Below are 19,309 nucleotides of genomic sequence, written 5' to 3'. Positions count from 1 at the left end.
GTTGAATTGCACTGCATGAATTGAATCCGGTTTGTACAGATAGAGGCATCGCTGGGATGTTTAAATAGGTTTTGTCACCACTTACCTTAATTTAGGTTTTATAAAATTACTCTGACATGCTTCCCAGAGGCAGGGGCTTTCTTGATTCTGCACCTTCAGGTGAGTTTTAAACTCCCTGCTTACTCTTATCAAGATGAAGATCACATTTGATCCTGCTAATGAGCTTTGAAGCATAGTTTCTCCTTGCAGGACGGTTACTCTTCAAAAATAGGCTGAAGAAATTCCTGCTGAAGCCCTCTGCTCTTTCTTTTACCTCTCAAACCTACCCATGGTTCAAAACTGTCACCTCTGTTATAAGTCGCACTCACTGAGAATCAGTGCTTCTTAGAAACACTGTCATCTGTCAACCTCTCTAATATACTTCCTTTTCTGACACTTCATTTAATAGTGGAGGTTCTTTTTTTTTTTTCCATGCATTCATTTAAGAGATCCTATTAAGTAAGTTAGCACTATTCAAATCTCTTCAAGTCCCTCCTTAAAAAAGTTTTGCTCTCTTATCTTTCATTATCCATCAGTATATTTTGAGTGTAGATGGAAGAGATTGATTTTAAAGCTTCTATAGACAACTATCATGTCTTCATATTTTAACATCAAGTTCCACAAAAAGTGTCTGTATTCATTAAACAAGGAACAAAAGCTTTCCTCATAACTGTAGTCTGAGATTGTATTCAACATGTCTATTTCTGTATCGTAGCATATTTTTAAAACGAAAAAAAAGTCCCATGCATTTCAAAAGAAAAATAAAAGCTATAACAGCATCAGCAACTAGAAAATATAAGGGGGGTTGATAGTAACGAAAAAACAGTGAAGAGCTGCCCTGACTTTAAGTCATATGCAAACTGCTTTCTTTGAAATGGTAGCATGATGAACACAAATGATATTTTTGGGTCTTGGCACATCAAACTACCCACAGATGAAAGATGACTTAATTGCTTTGACCACAGTCCGAGTCAGAAGAGCTCAGTTGGCAAATATAAAAATAGCTTGGTGCTATTTGCATTTGCATTTGAGTAAGGAGTGATTTCATTTCAATGCCAAAAGTCTAAGTAACAAAGCAGCCCACAGGTAGTGAAACACTCCTTGCAAGTAACAGCTACAATCCCTGACCAGACTGTCTAAGGCTGCAGAGGACACCTTGATCTTGTCAGCTCCCTCCGTGTGCATAGGAAATACCGCTGTCAGCACAGCGCCTCCAAATTCAGATCACAATATACTGAGAGTTTATGTCTTCAGAGGTTAAGCACTTAAGCATTCACAGAGATTTGTTGCCTGTACCATCACCTTTACATAACCTCCTAAAAACCTTTTAATAATTAATTATTATTCTAAATATCTGCTGTTACTGTTAATAGCTTAAGTTGCTTCTCATAATTTCACCTAACAAGTTTTTTTCAAACAATAGTCACAGCAGACTGAAGCTTGCTATATTTTAGACTTCACTACACAGCAGCCCCCCAAAAGTAAAAATATATAGAAGAGGAAAAATACGACACAAAGAATAGGAAATTTCTCTAGGCCTTGTATTAAATGTGATTCCAAAGCAAGTAATGGTAAAATGGGCACTATGGACTTCCCATTTCTTCTAACCAGTTATCTTTGAGATGATGTTACTTTCATGTTTTCTAAACTTTGTAATATAAACAGCAAGCTTAATTCAGAAAAAAAAAAAAAAGAAACCTGCCATCACTGAATACCACAGCCAGGATCACAGACATTTAAATCAAAAGTCACCTGAGTTGGAAAAGGTTTAAGTTTTTTCAATAAATTATTTTTTATCATGACTATAAAAGTTATATAGTACACAGAGGCTAGCTGGAGTTACATACTTTAGTGTACCTGAATTGCGAGGAATTCTTTCTAAGACATAAAGCTGACAGTCAGACATCTGAGTATGACTGGAAGATAGCAGTCCCTGAAAGATTAAAGTGTGAATTTTAGTAACCTCGAAGGCAAAAACCATCGTTCTTCCACTTTTGAACCAGGAAATAGAATGGGCCAATGATGGTCCAAACACATGTAAGGAGATCAAAGGGTGAAGCCATACCCCAAAATCACTTTGTCAAAGCTGAAAGTGAGAATTCTTGCTACACAAAAATCTATATTTGTTCTGCTCCTTAAAAAACAGTTTTGTGATCAAGCTAAGATAGAAGTTATAAAATGGCTCAATTCACAGAGTAAAACTGAATTATTCCTATTGAAAATCAATAAAGTCACTAATGTTGCAATATAATCATATATAATATATGATAATACATATTATATAGCATATTATATATAATATATTTTATTATCATAAATTTTCTTCAAAACTTTAATTACTAGTAATAAAGGGCAGGTATCTGTTGTTAAGCAAAGATATATCATTATATCCTACATATTATTATTTTTAAATGCATTCTTGATCCAAACAACATGAAAGAAAATGGTTTTAGGTAATAAAATGTGAGAAGCAAAATTACGGAAAGCAAGTGCTTAAAATTAGGAAGATTACTCTTAATATTTTTAAAAAGAGAAGAGAATGAATAATGATGCAAAGAACCTACAGGAAATATTAACACTTTCATTTATTTAATCATTTATTCTTAAGTTTTTTTAATTGTAAAAAAAAATCTACATGCATAACAGACAGTAAATATCTGTCTGTCACCCATAATCTTTATCAAACTATTTAAAATAACTCTTGAAAAACCCTACCATTGACCCTCAAACCTCAGTTCCCAGAGAGAACCAGGGGTAACTGTTCTGTAAACTTCTTTCAAATTTTTTCCTGAATGTGTCCACCCACATACCTCTTTTTTAATAACAGAAATGACCTTGTTAGATTCTACATCTTGCTTTTTCAACTTAATCATGTGTCAGAAGTGTCTTTCCAGGTCAGTGTATATAGATAGATTGACTTCATTTACTTTTTATAACATACTATTTTATAGAATGGAGACACCGTCATTTATTTAATAATTTGATTACTAAAGAACACTGTTTCATATTTTTTGTCTTTTCAGAGAACCCTTATACCTGTATCTATAGGACTCTTGCCATTATTTCTATAGGATAGAGTCTTAGGTGTCAGACCCAAAATCACCTTCACAAAAAGATTGTACTGATTTTCACTACAACCGTTTTCCTCACAGCTCTATATATTATTACTTTTTTTAAATTTCGCCTATTTTAAAATGTTTTAATTTATATTTTCTTTTGACTAAGGATTCTGAACATCTTTTAATATCTTTTTTTGGACATTTATATTTTTTCTACTTGTTGCCAGATTAAATTATTTTCTTATTTTTCTATTAGATAGCTTCTTGTTTGTAGAAGCTCTTTGTATACTTAATGTATTTATTTTCTCCTTCTAGTCTGCTATTTGTCTTTTAACTTTGTTTATGGTGAAATTCTTTGCAGAACAGGAATTCTAATTTTTAAATGTGTAGTTAAATGGGTCAACCTTTTTCTGTGTGAGTCTCTGGATTTTTGCCTTGTTTAGGACAGCCTTTCCACCCTTAATCTATAAAATGCATCTCTATAAATAATGTTACCATCACATTACCTTAAATGCATTTCTCAATCCACAAAGAATTGATGTAACTCTGATTCTAGTAAAATAATAAAACAAAATTTAAGTAGAAATTATCTTCAAATGTTACAGAATAATGAATATTGCCTAGGAGGCAATAAACAGCAGCTGAGGAATAAAAAGAAAAATAATTCGGACAAACCTGATTTCCTTTCTTGAGAAAAATAACTAAATTAGTGGGTAAGGGAAAGCAAGGTGTGTAACAAATTTAGACCTTTGACATACATTGTCTCCATAAATCTTTCATAAAAAATTAATTCAAATTGGCTTTGAAGTGAGCACCCTCAACTGAATTGAAAACTGCCTGATGGACCATAAACAACAGAGATAATAATAGCATTGATGTATCCAGCGGTGGGAAGGAAGAAACAAGTACCATACTAAGACCAGTGATAGATCTGGGTTCACAAAGCTTTTATATTAATGATCTAGACGGAAGAAAGAAAAATGATGCAATCATTAATTTAACAAATGTCACTAAGTTGAAAAGCGTGGTCCACACCTTTGGAAGCGTTATAATAGAAGCTTGTGGTAGAGGATAGAAGCACAGGGGGATGTCCAAGTCAGAATTGACTTTGCACCAAATCCACGGCCCTTTCTCCATCCATACACCAGTTAGTTCAGTCAAATCACACTATGGTGACCACTTTGTAACTGGCTAGAGGCAAATTCATTCATCCAAGACCGCAGAAAGAGAGCAAGTGCTCCCCAAGCAGGGCGTAGGGATATTCAGGAGAGGGGAGAGCAGTGGAGGAGATGGGCTCTGACGGTGGGAACACAAAAGGTCCAGTACCTATCACTCTTACTCCCAGGACCCTCCAACGTGGCCCCAGCAGTGAAAGATGCTCTAAAATCTGCCAGCACCTGAGAGCAAATACAAACCCATAATGATAATTCAAGGTGATGGAACTGGTTTAGATGAAACAGTCAAAGAAGCATAATAAAGTGCTAACATTCAATTCACATAACGTTTTAGTGATTACAAAATGCTTCCACAAGGTCTCCTTGGAGTAACACCCAGGGGTGGTCAGGAAAGGAAGATGAATGGATCCATTTTCCTCTGGAAGCTAAGTAGGATCAAGGAAATTGCCAAAAATTACATAGTTACTCTGCCCAGGATCTGCTATTTCTACTACACCTACTCATGTCTTTTAAAGTCATCACAGACAAGTGCAATCAGGTTTGGACATGTGTAAAAATCATAATTCAAAAACTTCTTTTTATTTTTATTTATTTATTTATTTATGGCCATGCCACGTGGCTTGCAGGATCTTAGTTCCCCGACCAGGGATTGAAAAACTTCTTTTTAAAAGAAAAGCAGGGCTTCCCTGGTGGCGCAGTGGTTGAGAGTCTGCCTGCCGATGCAGGGGACGCGGGTTCGTGCCCCAGTCCGGGAGGATCCCACATGCCGCGAAGCGGCTGGGCCCGTGAGCCATGGCCGCTGAGCCTGCGCGTCCGGAGCCTGTGCTCCGCAACGGGAGAGGCCGCAGCAGTGAGAGGCCCGCGTACCGCAAAAAAAAAAAAAGAAAGAAAAAAGAAAAAAAAAAGAAAAAAGAAAAGAAAAGAAAAGCAGACTTCATCTTCATGAGACAAGCACTTTCCACATACACCAAACACCCTAACTGCATCCTTTGTCCTCTATTCTGCATACCTACTTTTCCTCAGCCTTCCTTCTTTCTATCCTTCCTTCCTTTTTCTTCCTTTCTGTCCCCATGACCCTTGTTCTCAAAAACAATGGGAATATGGGAGGTAACTCAAGGGAGTAAGGATATTTAAGTATGTACACGTATCACAAAACAACCTTCCTAGGAAAACCTCAACTTCTTATCTGGGAAGGCAATGGCAGATTTTTTTTTTTCATAAGTACCTAAGGCCTAGGAGACTCTTAAGTCACTTTGAGGATTACCTTTCATCTCTCTCTGCCACACGGTAACATCATCCATTCTCCACACAGGCATTTCAGGACAACAGACAGATATCCTGGTTTGCCTGCCAATGTCACTGTAAGCAAACGATGGCCCCCTTCAGGTAGTCTCAGTGAAACATTTCATCAGAGGAATGTTATTTTTATGTTGAGGCACTCTTATGATGCCTTGCCGCTATTGATTTCCTTTTTTAACATTTGCTTACCACTCTGAAAATACAGCACAAATGTGTGTGTATGTATTTCCAAGTGGACAACTCAAAACAGTACAGTTTTAATCCAAATACATTAATAGGAAAACCAAGTCAAATGTTTCTTAAACATAAGTTAAAATGATTATGTGCAGCAATACTGCATTGCTAGAATAGATCAAATGACCTCATCGAAGATGTTTGAGAAGGTGTCAAACTTATCCATGTTAAGTTTAAAAATTTCAACTGTGAAAAGCTCTCTAGCTAACCATCTGTTTATCTAGTTCCTCCTATATATAATCAAATTTCTTTCAAACAGGAAGGCTTACATTGACAGAGTAAATGAGTCCAAATATTTGGCTTCACTTTAATTAATCAAATAAAATTAATCTTTCAACTGAAGTGAAGTTTACATTTGTCTGTTTGATCTACAATATTTTTGAAGGATATTCATAATATTTTGTACACTACAAAAGGCATATCTACTTTTATTTGTATTTCAAGCAGCTGGCCTGGGCATATCATCATAGATGAGAAATGTTCTTAATTGGGGTATCATCTCTATACTGGATTTCAATCTTACAAAAGGGAGCAAAGCTTGCAAAAATACTCATACTTTAGAAATATTTTAATTCACGAAAGTGTTAGGTATCCATGGTTCTATTACGTGCATTAAATTTTTGGAAAAAGATTTAGCTTCAGATGAAATTTCAGGCTCAGAAAGCCTAAATTAGACATTCTGAAAGATTGTGAGATGATAAGACTGTTAAAGAAAGTGAAGGGCTATTGAGAAAAATGGGGCAGATTCTTTACTAATGTTGAATAGCAAAATTCAATGAGGAACTAGGAGGAAAATTTATGTCTCAACACACCATCAGTTCACAGTAATCTCCTTTCTATCATATATGGTAAGCATAAGCATCGTCCACAAAAAGTAAACCAAGAGAACTGCTTTTACTGAATAAACACATACTTGAACGAGAAATGTCTTGGTGATTAAAGTATCCGAACAGTAATTCAGCAATTGCTTTTCACTAGTCAATTAATGCCTGAGAGCACTGAGTTATTTATAAAGTTACAGTATTTTTTTGTGTAAAATAACTAGTTCAGATCCTGATTTAGAAATTAATCTGAGACTTAATTTCTTCCATCAAATTATGTATTTATGATAAGTTAAAGAATCATATTTTATCACAAGTCCCTAGAATAATAACTATATCCCAATCTATAAAAACAATGTGTGTGTAAATGTAACACACAAACTTCTATTCACAAATAATTAGCTTCCAGGATTGTGTCTAGCAACCTTTAATGATCATAAACTTCCAGCTCATCTTTTGTCATCGCAATCACTTTATCACTAAAATAATTTTTGAGGCGTAAAATAAAGTGTGTCTCCCATATTTGAATATTTCATATTCAGCATTTAAGTATGCTGTTGTCATCCACCGCTACATTCTCCTCATTGCCAGGAGATGGCGCTATGGGTTTTAAATCTCAGAGCTAAAATCCCAAAGCAGAACTGAGCCCTTTTTAGTGTTTCTTCCTTAATTCGTGGACAGCAGACAAGCCCTAAACGTGTTCACTTTTTTATCCCAACAATTTTTCTTTCTCCAAAAAAAAAAAAATCGAATGTTTTTCAAGATTCGATAAAGATAAGCTTCGAAAGGAGAAACACGTGTAACACAAGTATTATCAGTCCCTAGGGAGTGTCACTGAACGCAGGAGTACGTCCAGGTACGAAGGAGGGAGTGAATTCTTCAGAAACTCTTTTCACAAGTTTTCCTCTATCCGTGCATACTACCCGATCGCTGGGGTCCCAGCAGTGATAGACGGGCGCCAAAGTCTTCTCTCGCTATACCGTGCCCCTCCCCTTAAAAGTGGCGGCAATGGGAAGATCCCTCGGGAGCCAGGTGAGCCCTTCGCTGCGAGCCCGGGCACCCGCCTGCGCGCCCGCGTGGGGCGCGCCGTCTCGCCGAAAAAGCTGCTTGTCTGGGGGCTGAGCGGTTCCCTTCAACGTTTGTTCAAACTTCAAACAACTTGCCGCCAAACAGTCTTGAGGATCAACCTCTTTCCTTTAAAATACACAAAGGGAAAATCTTCCCGAAATAACTTTATATCAACAGGTTCCTGCTTTTCCAAGGTCGAAGTACTTGGAATTGCCAAGAACTTCAGATCAATCGTAAGGCTGGGGCCCTTGGCGCACTGCCAGTGATGGTCCAGCTCCCAGGGCCCCGGCACCCTCGCTGCCCTCCTCCTCATTAGGCCCGCCAATCCCCAACACACACGTGGACCCATAGCATCTCTCTGCAGTGAGCTTTGAGGGACCTAGCCAAGAGGGTAAGAAAATATTGATGACTAAACGAGGCCGAAAGCCTTGACTTCACCTTAATGGGGTTGAAGCTCTCCGCCACCAAGTAGATCCTGCGTTCCCAAACCCGGCGGGGGCGCAGGATGATGAACCTCAGCTGTGCGGGCTTCAAGCTGACCCAAGAGCCACCAGTCGGCGTGGGGCGGGCGAAGGGCGGGGGGTAGGCAAATGCAACTTCAAGGTCAACGTGCCTCTGACTGGGGCTGGAGAGCGGCCAAGGGTGCACGGGCCTTGAGCACTGGGGGCGCGCCCTGCTTGCGCGCGCTGGACGCGGCGGAGGAGGGCTCGGAGCCAGTACTCCTCCGCGGTTTTGCGACAGAAAGTCCCTCTGGGTCGCCGCAGTCCCTGCCTGACGCGACCTCCCAGGCTGGACTCCGCCGCCTCAGGGTATGCGCAGCCCCCAGAGGGTTTCCGTCACTCTCAGGGAATGTGCTTTTCCTGAGCAGCTCCCAAGCGAAAGTTCATGTCATTTTTACCAAACTTTGCTTTTTACTTTTTAGAATGTTCTCAGATAGATAAATTGAAATGCAGACACACAAGGAAAATTCTCCCTTTCAGAAAACACAGATACTCAAATCCCAGTCTTTTGGGGTTCTCCTAACTTTTAAATCTAGATAAGTAATAAGCTGTTTATCAGGGCTATAAAAATAACAGAGAGGAACTCCTGGCTTTGCTCTTTAATGACGAATTAGATCGTGTTCCGTTCTGATTTTACGTGGGTTCCTACTTCAAATTTCAAGCAAATATTAAGGAAGACGATCACTAAGAAATGTAAGTGACCTAAAAAATTAGTTTGGTCTAAAACTCAATAGCTCTGTAATTTCAATGCGGTGCGGCTTGCTGAGTATTTAAGAGTCCTTTCAAAGCCGTAGGTGTGTTCCTTCCTGCTGTAACAAAACTGTATTCATCTTTGCACAACATGCGCTGGCGTCTGTAAATTTGGTACTCAACACTCGGCCAAGAATGCTCCCTATCCTGATATGTGTCTACCAACCAGCCTCAATGCGCCAACCAGCCCAGTACCAAGAGCGCCCTGCTGGGTGTCCCTCGATGGCGCCCACCCCACCGTCTGGACCACGGAGTGGCCTGAGCTGCCCCACCATGACTGGGCAGAGGAAACAGTCCCCTGCGTTTCCTGTCCCCCAATCGCTTCGGTAACTCACCCTGACCTTCTCTGAAACTGCACAGACTCAGGGGATTTCGCTTCCAATGTTTCATTTCCAGGGGTCATCTGTGGGTCAGAAGTTTTGGCCGCGGGCTAATTTCCCACCCTTTCTTCCCAGGCAACCAGAAATTTTTTATTTTGGCTTTTCCTCTGCTCTCCTTACAACTTGCTAGTTATAGCAGGAACCCAGGCCCTTTCCCCTCTTCTTGGCAGAGCAAAGTTCAAGCGCAGAGCTTTCTGGAGCTCTTACGGCCAGAGGGTGCTAAGTGAGCAGGTGACGTTAGCCCTTCACTGGCCCGAAACCAGGCGGCGGGATCACTCAAGTGAGGAGAAAGAGCCTAGGCCGTGACTTAGGGCTGGCGACGATTAAACCAGGTAACGAGACACCGGGCAGATGTGTTTTCATTGCCCTGTGAGATAAATGCAGCGTTAAGTGCCTGACAACTTCCCAGAAGCAATAAGCAAAAGTTTACGAGTGCATAAACCTCAAAGACCATTCCCCGAAGGTTGTTATAAGGCCCACATTTAAAGCTCCTATAAATTCTTCGGCACTTTCCAAAATCTAAGTTTCCAGGGACTATTAAGCAGTCACCTCCTCCGAGGAGACCAGGGGGATTTTCTTGAACCGCCAAGGAAAGAGGTTTGGGGCTCCTACTGAGTGAAATAAAGCTGCGCAAAAGTTTGTTCCGGAAGTTTCGATGGCGGAAGCGGGGAGCGGGGGAAGAGGAAGGAGGGCGTGGAAGTGGGGTCCGGGAAGGGCCAGGAGGTGCTCTTCGGGGCTGAGTTATCTGACAGCGGCGCAGGACCGGAGTCTGTCGGGGGTCGCGGATCTAGCGGCATCTTGGCCGCTTTCGGGGGTGGCCCCAGCTTGGCCAGTCCTGTCCCGCAGGGCATAGCCCCATGTGGCGCTCGTAGCTAAACCCTATAGCTCCCACCCGGCCCGGACATGGTAGCTCCTTCACCCTTCTAGTGCCCACTGAGTGGCCGGCAGGAATACAGGCGTCCTGCGGAAAGTGCCAGCGCTCTAGAAAGGGGAGCCGGAGGGAGAATCGAGTCAGACACTGGAAACGTGTCTCCACTCCGCCCAGAGGCACGACGGTGCCAGCCTCGGTCCTCCCCTAAGTGGCCAGAGTTCTTTGGTCAGTTAGTATCAGGCACACACGACTCACCTATGTTTATAGAGAACCTTTGTTTATGAGCCCGGTGACAACAAAGCTGCTAATTGAAAAACAGTAACAGGAGCGTGTCGTTAGCTTCCTAAAGCTGGAGGTTAATAGCTGCGCGCGCCGGGGGACGGAGGCGGGAGGGAAGCGGTGAGCGAAGGGCCGCCCCGCACGTCTACGTGCTTTGGGGTCCCCAGGCGAGACACGTGGGCCGGCTCGAGCCTTCCAGAGCCGCCGGCCCGGGTCCCAGGCTGGAAAACGTCCCGCAGCTCGCCTGCTCTTTCTCAATCTTTGGGATCCAGTCAATCCCAAGGCACGAAGGTAGCTGATGACTGCGTAGCATTTCTGTCCCGGTGAGACTGAATCTCAGGCAATTATTTTGAAAAGATACCGCTGGGCCCGTTTTCCTCAGGTGAAAATGCAGACGTTTCTATGCCGTCCTCACCCCTCCTTTATGAAATAAGGCGCCCAACTGTTCTGATATTACCATTCAAAAACAGGTTCTGTGGCGAACCTCATTTGTGAATCTATTACAGAGATTAATAGATTATTTCTCCTTTTTCAACTAATTCTCAGTGGGGAAATTTAACCATATGGTAAGGAGAGAATTAGAATTTCATCACATTAGAGCAAAATGTAATGAAAAGAGTCCAACACCTGGGGCCAACTCTGAAAGCCACAATTAAAAGGTTTTTAATGAAACCAGAGAAACCAAAAATTTCATAAGCTTCAGTAATTCTGCCACATAAGAGAGATTTACCGGAGGGTGTTGGGAAATATTGTTTTTACTTATGTCATAAGGATGAAAACCAGCCGCTAAATACCATGTGCTCCCAGATACGGGACACAGGAGCTGGAAGACCGCGTGTACCACTTCCCATCCGAAGGGGAGCACTTGTTTTCACACTTCGCCTTCCTCTCCCTCCAAGAACCGAGGCGGACCCAGATGTCCCTGAATGGCTTCCTAGCTATGGCGGCTACGTTTCTGGGTAAATAAATGTGCACAAATGTCCTCCTTGGTGTGTGAGACGATCTGACTACCGGTGAAGTTGACTTCCGAAACAGCTGGATTTTCATCTTGAGGAAAGTTTGAGCAATCAGTTTCTTCCTGTTTAGGAAATCCTGTGCTTCATTAATCACCATCACTGTAGCCGTTCTTTGGAGACGGCTGCAAAAGCACCCCCCTCCCTTTAAAAAAAATCTAATGGGCTGCATACGCAACTCGATCTTCATTTTCTTTCTCTCCTCCTCCACCCCTCCTCTCCCCTCTCCCCCAGCACCGCCTCAGTCCGGGTAGGAAATGGGCAGGGAGTGGGTGAGCGGGGGCGGAATAAGGCAGTGTGTTCGGGGGGGGGGCGGGGGGGGCGATCGCTTTGCTGTCTTACTAAGAATCTTGGGTGAATTTGGGGCAAGCCAGCGGAGACACCACTTCCCCCCGAAAATCCCATCTCCACATCCAGACCAGAGTCATCCTAGGAACAGGGGTGGAGTATCAGCCTCCCCCGGAAAGGGTCATGTAGCACAGGATGAGACAGTAGTGGCGAGGGAAGGGCAGTGGGGAGGGGGGTGCAGTGGGGGGAGGCGTCTGCTTTCCACGGGACTCCCAGGCTTCGCCGCCGATCTACAATTTGCTGAAGGAGCAAAGAACATCCTCGGCTCTAAGTAGGGCTTTTAGTGTGCTCATTGATGAGTGAAAGTCGCCACACATGTCAAGCTAAAGGCAGTTGTTGGGTTACTAACAGGACCCAGCGCCTTGCAAACATATGCGCTAAGCTGTGTATACAGATGGCAGGCAGAATAATGGAGCAGGCGCCTTTTATAAAGCTCTAGCTGCTGCCTGTCTTCAGACCTGGGAAATGAAACTATTCAGACTCGCGGCCAGATAGCGCCTGCGATTGTTTGTTACCGTTTTAATCCTATTAATTAAAACGTTAACCTGATTGGGTAGAAAGCTCTGTCCCAACAGGCGACTCTTCTTCATAATAACCTACTCAGAGATAATGATGTAAAAGACTCCCCCGTCTGTGGCGGCGGCTGGTTGATGGGTCCGGAAATCTCTTGAAGGTGAATCCAAGCAAGATAAACGGTGCGGAGAGAAGGCGCGGGGCTGGGCTCAGAGCGGCGGCGGCGGCGGCGGCGGCGGCTCCACTCCCTCCGCGCCCACCCTCCCACCATGCGGGGCCGCGGCCCATGGTGAGCCCCAGCAGGCAGCACCATCGGCTGGAGACGAAGAAGAAGAAGAAGAGGAGGCGGCGAGCGCGGGGGAAGGCGAAAAAGAAAAAGAAGGGGAGAGGGCTGCCAGCAGCACCGGGACCGACGCGCGCACCAGCCCCAGAGCCCGGCTCGGGCGCGGCTGCGGCGCCGCCCGACTCCCGAGCCCAGGCGGCGGCGGCCGGCGCTGGACCATGGAGCGCGGGCTGCACCTCGGCGCGGCCGCCGCGGGCGAAGACGACCTCTTCCTGCACAAGAGCCTGAGCGCCTCCGCCGCCAAGCGCTTGGAGGCGGCTTTCCGCTCCCCGCCCCCGAGCATGGACCTGTCCCTGGCGCCGCCGCCTCGGGAGCGCCCGGCGTCCTCCTCCTCGTCGCCTCTGGGCTGCTTCGAGCCGGCTGACCCCGAAGGGGCAGGGCTGCTGTTGCCGCCGCCCGGGGGAGGCGGCGGCGGCGGCGGCGGCGGCGGCGGGGTGGGCGTCCCCGGGCTGCTCGTGGGCACCGCCGGCGTTGGGGGCGAACCTAGCCTGAGCAGCCTGCCGGCTGGGGCCGCTCTGTGCCTCAAATACGGCGAGAGCGCCAGCCGGGGCTCGGTGGCCGAGAGCAGCGGCGGCGAGCAGAGCCCCGACGACGACAGCGACGGCCGCTGCGAGCTGGTTCTGCGGGCCGGCGGCGCCGACCCGCGGGCCTCCCCGGGCGCGGGAGGCGGCGGCGTCAAGGCGGCCGAAGGCTGCTCCAACGCCCACCTCCACGGCGGCGCCAGCGTCCCCCCGGGGGGCCCGGCCGGCAGCGGCGGCGGGGGCAGCAGCGGCGGGGGCAGTGGCGGCGGCGGCGGCGGCAGCGGCGGCGGCAGCAGCAGCAAGAAATCCAAAGAGCAAAAGGCGCTGCGGCTCAACATCAACGCCCGGGAGCGCCGGCGGATGCACGACCTGAACGACGCGCTGGACGAGCTGCGCGCGGTGATCCCCTACGCGCACAGCCCCTCGGTGCGGAAGCTCTCCAAGATCGCTACGCTGCTGCTCGCCAAGAACTATATCCTCATGCAGGCGCAGGCCCTGGAGGAGATGCGGCGCCTCGTCGCCTACCTCAACCAGGGCCAGGCCATCTCGGCCGCCTCCTTGCCCAGCTCCGCGGCGGCGGCGGCGGCGGCCGCTGCCCTGCACCCGGCGCTCGGCGCCTACGAGCAGGCTGCCGGCTACCCGTTCAGCGCCGGGCTGCCCCCGGCCGCCACCTGCCCGGAGAAGTGCGCCCTGTTCAATAGCGTCTCCTCCAGCCTCTGCAAACAGTGCACGGAGAAGCCTTAAACACCCCCCACCCCCCGAAAAACATAAGACCGACCCCAAAGCTAGAGGAGAGTGAAAAGCTGCTCCCCACCCCCCTTTATTTGGTCCTCTCGTAGTCGTGAAACATTTGCAGAGAAAACAAAAGCAGAGGCGAGAACTGCGGAGAACTATCAGAGACAAACGGGACTTCTGGCCTCGACATCCCCAGAATCTCGGTCTTCGGGGTGGGGAGGGAGGGAGGAGGGAGGTGGAGTTGGGATAGAGTATGGATGTCTTTTTTCCTCGGAAAAGTGGCAACTTTGGTGGCAGCCTAGACCGCGAGGAAGCAGAGTTTTCCTTTAAGGGTAAAAAATAAGTTGAGAAGTAGGTGTTATTAAGCGTGGAGAGTATTACGTGGCAAAATAGTAATCCTACTAATAATTGTGAATTTGGCCAGTGCTGAGGGGGAGAGGAGTCGTCCGGGGTTGGGTGGCTTGTGGCACGGAATATTCATTCAGACAAATCAGAAAGGGCACTTGAAAATAAATTTTGATTCTGAGCCAGGAGAAAAACTTGAAATGTAGATTTATTTAAATGAAGAAAAGAAAAACAAAAACAGGAAGAGACACGTTGCTATGAAAGACTTGTATTTTTTATTGTCTCTGAACTTTAATCCTGTGAAAATGCTCAAAAGTTTTGGCAAGAGTGATATTAAAAAAAAAACTGACTGTGGCTGACAGAATTGCATTTAAAAATATTTATGTGCACCTTGTTACTTTCCACTCTGCAATGATGTATTAACGATTCATGGTATTTATTTGTTATTCTTCAATGACCCTTCCACATCAACAGTATTTATCCTGTGTTAAGGTCATGGGGTCTTATGTGCAGATTTTTTTTTAATGCCTCTAAAATTCTGTTTTATAGATTAACTTATATTGTGTGCCAAGTGTTTAAAAGGGTTTATTTGCCAACAAATATGAAGAGACATACTGATGTATCTGAGCTGCTTAGGTTTATCAAAGGTCACCTGGATATCTTCAGCTGCATCATCCCTGTATTTAAATTGAGCTTTAATAAATTGCTTCAGTCCAAAAATTACAGGAAAGGTGTATTCTTAATTGATGAATGAATTGATCTCTTTTTTTGAAAGGGGACTCCTTTGCATTCTAAAAAGGAAAGACATCACAGCAATAGATCCTATAAGTAAGAACATGCTAAGCAAATATTTTTCCAGGCTGTGCTGTGCATTTTTAAAAGGTCTAATTTAATTGCTTTTAATATATGTATACATATATAAGTTATTTTAACTGTGGAGAATTATTTAAGTTGAAAGACTGGTTTGATTTGCCTATGGTGTGAAATCCTTTGTTATTTTTCTAAAAAAATTTTTAAAAGAAATAAAATAAAACTAAGGAAGAGCAAGAAGCTATTTACCCAAAGCGAGCTTTCAGTTTTAGTTTGCATGGCTGTTTGCCTGCCTTTCTATCCTACGAAAATCAAGAAAACCTTTTTTAAAAATGGAGTCCTGCTATTTTCCACTCCTTGCAGATAATACTAATTCAGTTTGTCAGGTTGGATGATGAGTGGGGAGCTATGATGGATCTATTGGCGGGTTTTGGATGTGTAAAGAATGATATATATATTAAATAGGTCAATCAGACTATGACAGCTATGTACAACCATTTGTATGTGTATCTATGTCAGAGAGAATCTTTATTAAAATATTTTGATCAAACATTTCATTATGCTGTGCTTTGTGGAGGGAGCAATCACCTCCCTTCTGTGTTACTCTTTGCTTGAAAGGTAACAAAAAAGAAAGGAGTTTCAGAGAAGGTGGAACTAAAGTTTTGTCAGGGATACACAATTAGGAGCAGCCCTAGTTCACTTGTTTACTTGTTAAAGGACGATGGCTGGGCCTGGTCATTGGAGGATTGATAAATGGGGTCAGTGGTGAGACCCAGAGGAGGTCCAGAGCTCCTGTTTGCTGGCACGAACTTTGAAGGCCCTGCCCTCCCTGGAATTCTTCTCCCACTCTGTATGGCATTGTTAACTACCATGCCAGGGCCCATCAGAGAGGGTAAAGTTTCTTAAAGAGTTTTTATCAAAATTTCCATCTCCAACTTCCTAAAAGCCAAGGAAAAGCAATGGATTTGGATTCTCTGAGGAAGGATTGTATTGTGGCTTCTTCCCCCTGCTTTTTTTTTTGTGACAGAAGAATCAACCAGGTTGAATTATATGCGTAAACAATGCCCATAGAGATTTTTTTAATGTTCTAGTGTTGCTTCTTAATGAGATTTGTAAGGGAGTATGTGTGGATTGGGTTGGGCGTTGATTCTATTAAAGAATGTCTGTATAGGCTTGTATTTGGACTTTAATAATGCCCTCAAATTTAGAAGGTTTGATTTTTATTGTGGTGGAGGTTAAAGAGACAGTGATGGTGAAGTTATAGTGTTTCCTCTGTAGGCCGTTTGCTAAATGCGTTTTGGTCTGTGTAGCCTCAGCCCATAATGATATCCCTAAATGCCATCAAACTTAGTGGGGGGTGAGGGAGGGTATTTTCTGCTCCACTTGCCATCAAAAAAGATTAATCAGAACCTGTAACTTTTCAGAAAATGTAACAGCAAAGGGCCTTGAAGCTGAAGCCCTCCCAGTCTGGGAGTGGGAGTAGAGGGAGGGAAGAGACCGGGGCAGCCCCCAGGCAGGAGGAGACCCGTCTCTCAGCATTTACCAGACAAAGCCTGGGTGCGTCTAATTATGATTATTAAAACAATTTCCATGACGATGTCTAATATTATGTTAATTTGAAAACAACTGTGTATGAAAACTGTCTACTATAATACCTAAATTCATTTAATGAAACACATCGTTAAGGCAATTAAACCTCCTGGATGTGATTAAGAAACATAATTATGACACTGTTCTGCGCCATAATTGGGTGCCTTTAATCAAGGGGTAAAGTGATCAGCAACACAGCCATTAGTTTGTATTGTTCTGGCCCTGCTGTCCATCATTCTGATTAGGAATTAACCACAGCCGCCATCAGTCGAATTGTTTTTTTTTCTTTTTGCATGTTAACATTGTAGGGGACACGTTCGCTGCAAGATTCAACTGCTTAATATTTCTCATTATTAAGAAGGCTTCCTTGATGTATTCCCTCTGTAACCTCTGTGCTGTTCAACTAGTATTAGAAATAGTACAAATAACAAATCTTGAACTTCAGGAGAAAAAGGAAAGCTCACCCTCCTTTCACCCTTTAATAACTCAGTCTCCAGCCCTTAGTCCTGAAGGAGACTGGAAATGATTGGGGATCGGGGAAAGGAGAGGATGTTGAGAATAAGTCGGAATGTCAGACAAATATGTACAATTGTGCAAAGTAGCAGGGTTAATAATATTTATTTTCATTTTGCTAATTTCAGACAAATTAATTCTCTTTCCAAATCCAGGAGCTGACCAGCGTTGGGTTCTAGGAATAAATGTGGGACATCTAAAAGGGGCAGGGGAGGACTTTTCGGTGATTTACTTAGGTGGCTTTCCCTGCGCTAACCCCAATGTTTCCAAAGTTTCATTAGCAGCAGGTTTTAGGGAAGGAAACCAATGATTGAAGAGAAAATTCTTCCCACACCCGGCAAAACCCCCGGCCGCTTTCCGGGGCCCCTGGACTCCTGGATTTCAGCCCAGTATGGAAAGTTGGTCCACACACTTGTGGGCCCCAGTATGTCCTTCCAGTGTGCACCATCTACTTCGGGACTAGGTGACTGAATACCAGGGAATCAGTGTGGTCTTGCTGAAGTGCCCTTGGGCCAAAACAGAAATCCTGGACCCTAAAACTGCGGCGTCTGCCAGAGAACCTCGGTCAGCCCCAGAGCCTTCGTCCACCGTGCTTTGGGGCGTTTCTCCCGGGAGCAGGGGACGATCCCCGCTGCTCAGGTTTCTTAGGAAACTGACACTGGGCAGAGGAGGCCGATCGAGGAGCCAGAGTCCCACCTGGGCTTTTATTCCACCGGTTTCCTTCTCTAACTTCTGTCTAATTTCAATTTCCTTCTCTAATTTCGAATTCCCATTTAGGTCTCATCTCCAGCTTGACATGGGGTACCTACAGGAGTGAAGCGCGTTGAGGCTTTTCGTGGACTCCTACAGGACCAGCAAATGATCACCTTCGAAGAGCTCACTAGTTACCCCTCCTCCCTCCCCGTGGTGCCTGTGTGTGTGTGTGTGTGTGTGTGTGTGTGCGCGTGCGCGCGCGCGTGTGCGTGAGCGCGCGCTCAGCAATGCGCTCTCCACTCTCAGTAGCTGGGCATCCCCTCCAAGACCCTGTGTTGAGCTTAAATTCCGCTCCCTCCTATGGCACCCGGCACCCATCCTTCCTGCCAACAGCTCTCTAGGGAGGGCCAAGGCTCCACAGGGTTCCCGTCTCCGCGCTCACGGCCCGGATGCCGAAACCCAACCTTTCTACGCGCCCGGGACCCTGAGATTGCTCCAGCATGAGTGGCATTGACTTTTCCAATGTAATGACTTATGAAAGATATAATCATGTGTTAAATTGAATCCTCCGTTTAACTGTTAATGGTGTGCTCTGGGCACATTTACGTATTAGATGCTATGGTAACTAATTACCACTAGGAAAAAGGATAACACACTTCCCAGACTTTGAAAAATAATGATGAGAGTTCACTTCCCGGCTCGCAGCACACAGTGGCGGCTCTGCCGGGCGGAGCGGCAGAGCGGAGACCCGAACGTGTGCCGGTGGAAGGAGGGAGGTGATGAATCCTGGTCGGGAGAGGCTCCTTGGTAAAAGCTTTCATGACAATGCGATTCAATGGGGAAGTGAGGGATGGGGAGGGCCCACTATACGGTGCTGCCTCTAAACAGAATTAAATTGCAAAACAAACGTCAGAAAGAGAAGTATTCTTTTAATTAAAATGCAGGTCAGGCTGAATTAATCACGTGCCAAGCAACTTTACATGAATTAACATTTTTTGTTGTGTGGGCAAAATACATGAGCCCATCTCCTTCAGGGTCTGCGTTGGCGCTTATAACTTGGATGCCCCTGGATCCGCCAAGCCAATGAGCTGCGGGTTGATTTAAAGCTGGCCTTTTACATCAGACATTGGGCACAGTCGAAGGAAACGGGAGGGAAAACCAGGAGACAGCAACTTAAGGGTAAAAACAATTCTCAGGGTAAGAGTCTTTTCCTCTCCCCGCCGGATCTCTCTGGCTCTTCGAATCGGTTGATGAGTGTTTACAAGAACCAGGGTTCTGTAGACTGTGCAAAATAGCCAGGTGTCTGTTTCGCCCCAGGGCCAGGGCCAGTGTTTGTGCTGGGACCCGGGAGGGCAGGAGGAAGGAGGGGGCGGCTTTTCCCACAGGCCAGCCTGCCAGCCCAGGGTTGCA

General features: G+C 45.1%; 1 protein-coding gene across 1 annotated transcript; it reads left to right on the top strand.

Moving 5' to 3' along the window:
* Positions 1-12,850: 12,850 nt before the first annotated feature.
* BHLHE22 (basic helix-loop-helix family member e22) lies at positions 12,851-13,957 on the top strand (the record flags this gene model as incomplete). Its single annotated transcript, XM_082674578.1, has 1 exon — positions 12,851-13,957. The coding sequence occupies one exon, from the start codon at positions 12,851-12,853 to the stop codon at positions 13,955-13,957; it is 1,107 nt and encodes a 368-aa protein (XP_082530704.1).
* Between the last annotated feature and the right edge of the window lie 5,352 nt (positions 13,958-19,309).

The sequence above is a fragment of the Grampus griseus genome (genome assembly GCF_964374135.1).
Source record: "Grampus griseus genome assembly, chromosome: 17".
Classification (NCBI taxonomy): Eukaryota; Metazoa; Chordata; class Mammalia; order Artiodactyla; family Delphinidae; genus Grampus; species Grampus griseus.
The sequence above is the reverse complement of the archived record's forward strand: the minus strand, read 5'-3'. Positions and strand labels throughout refer to the sequence as shown.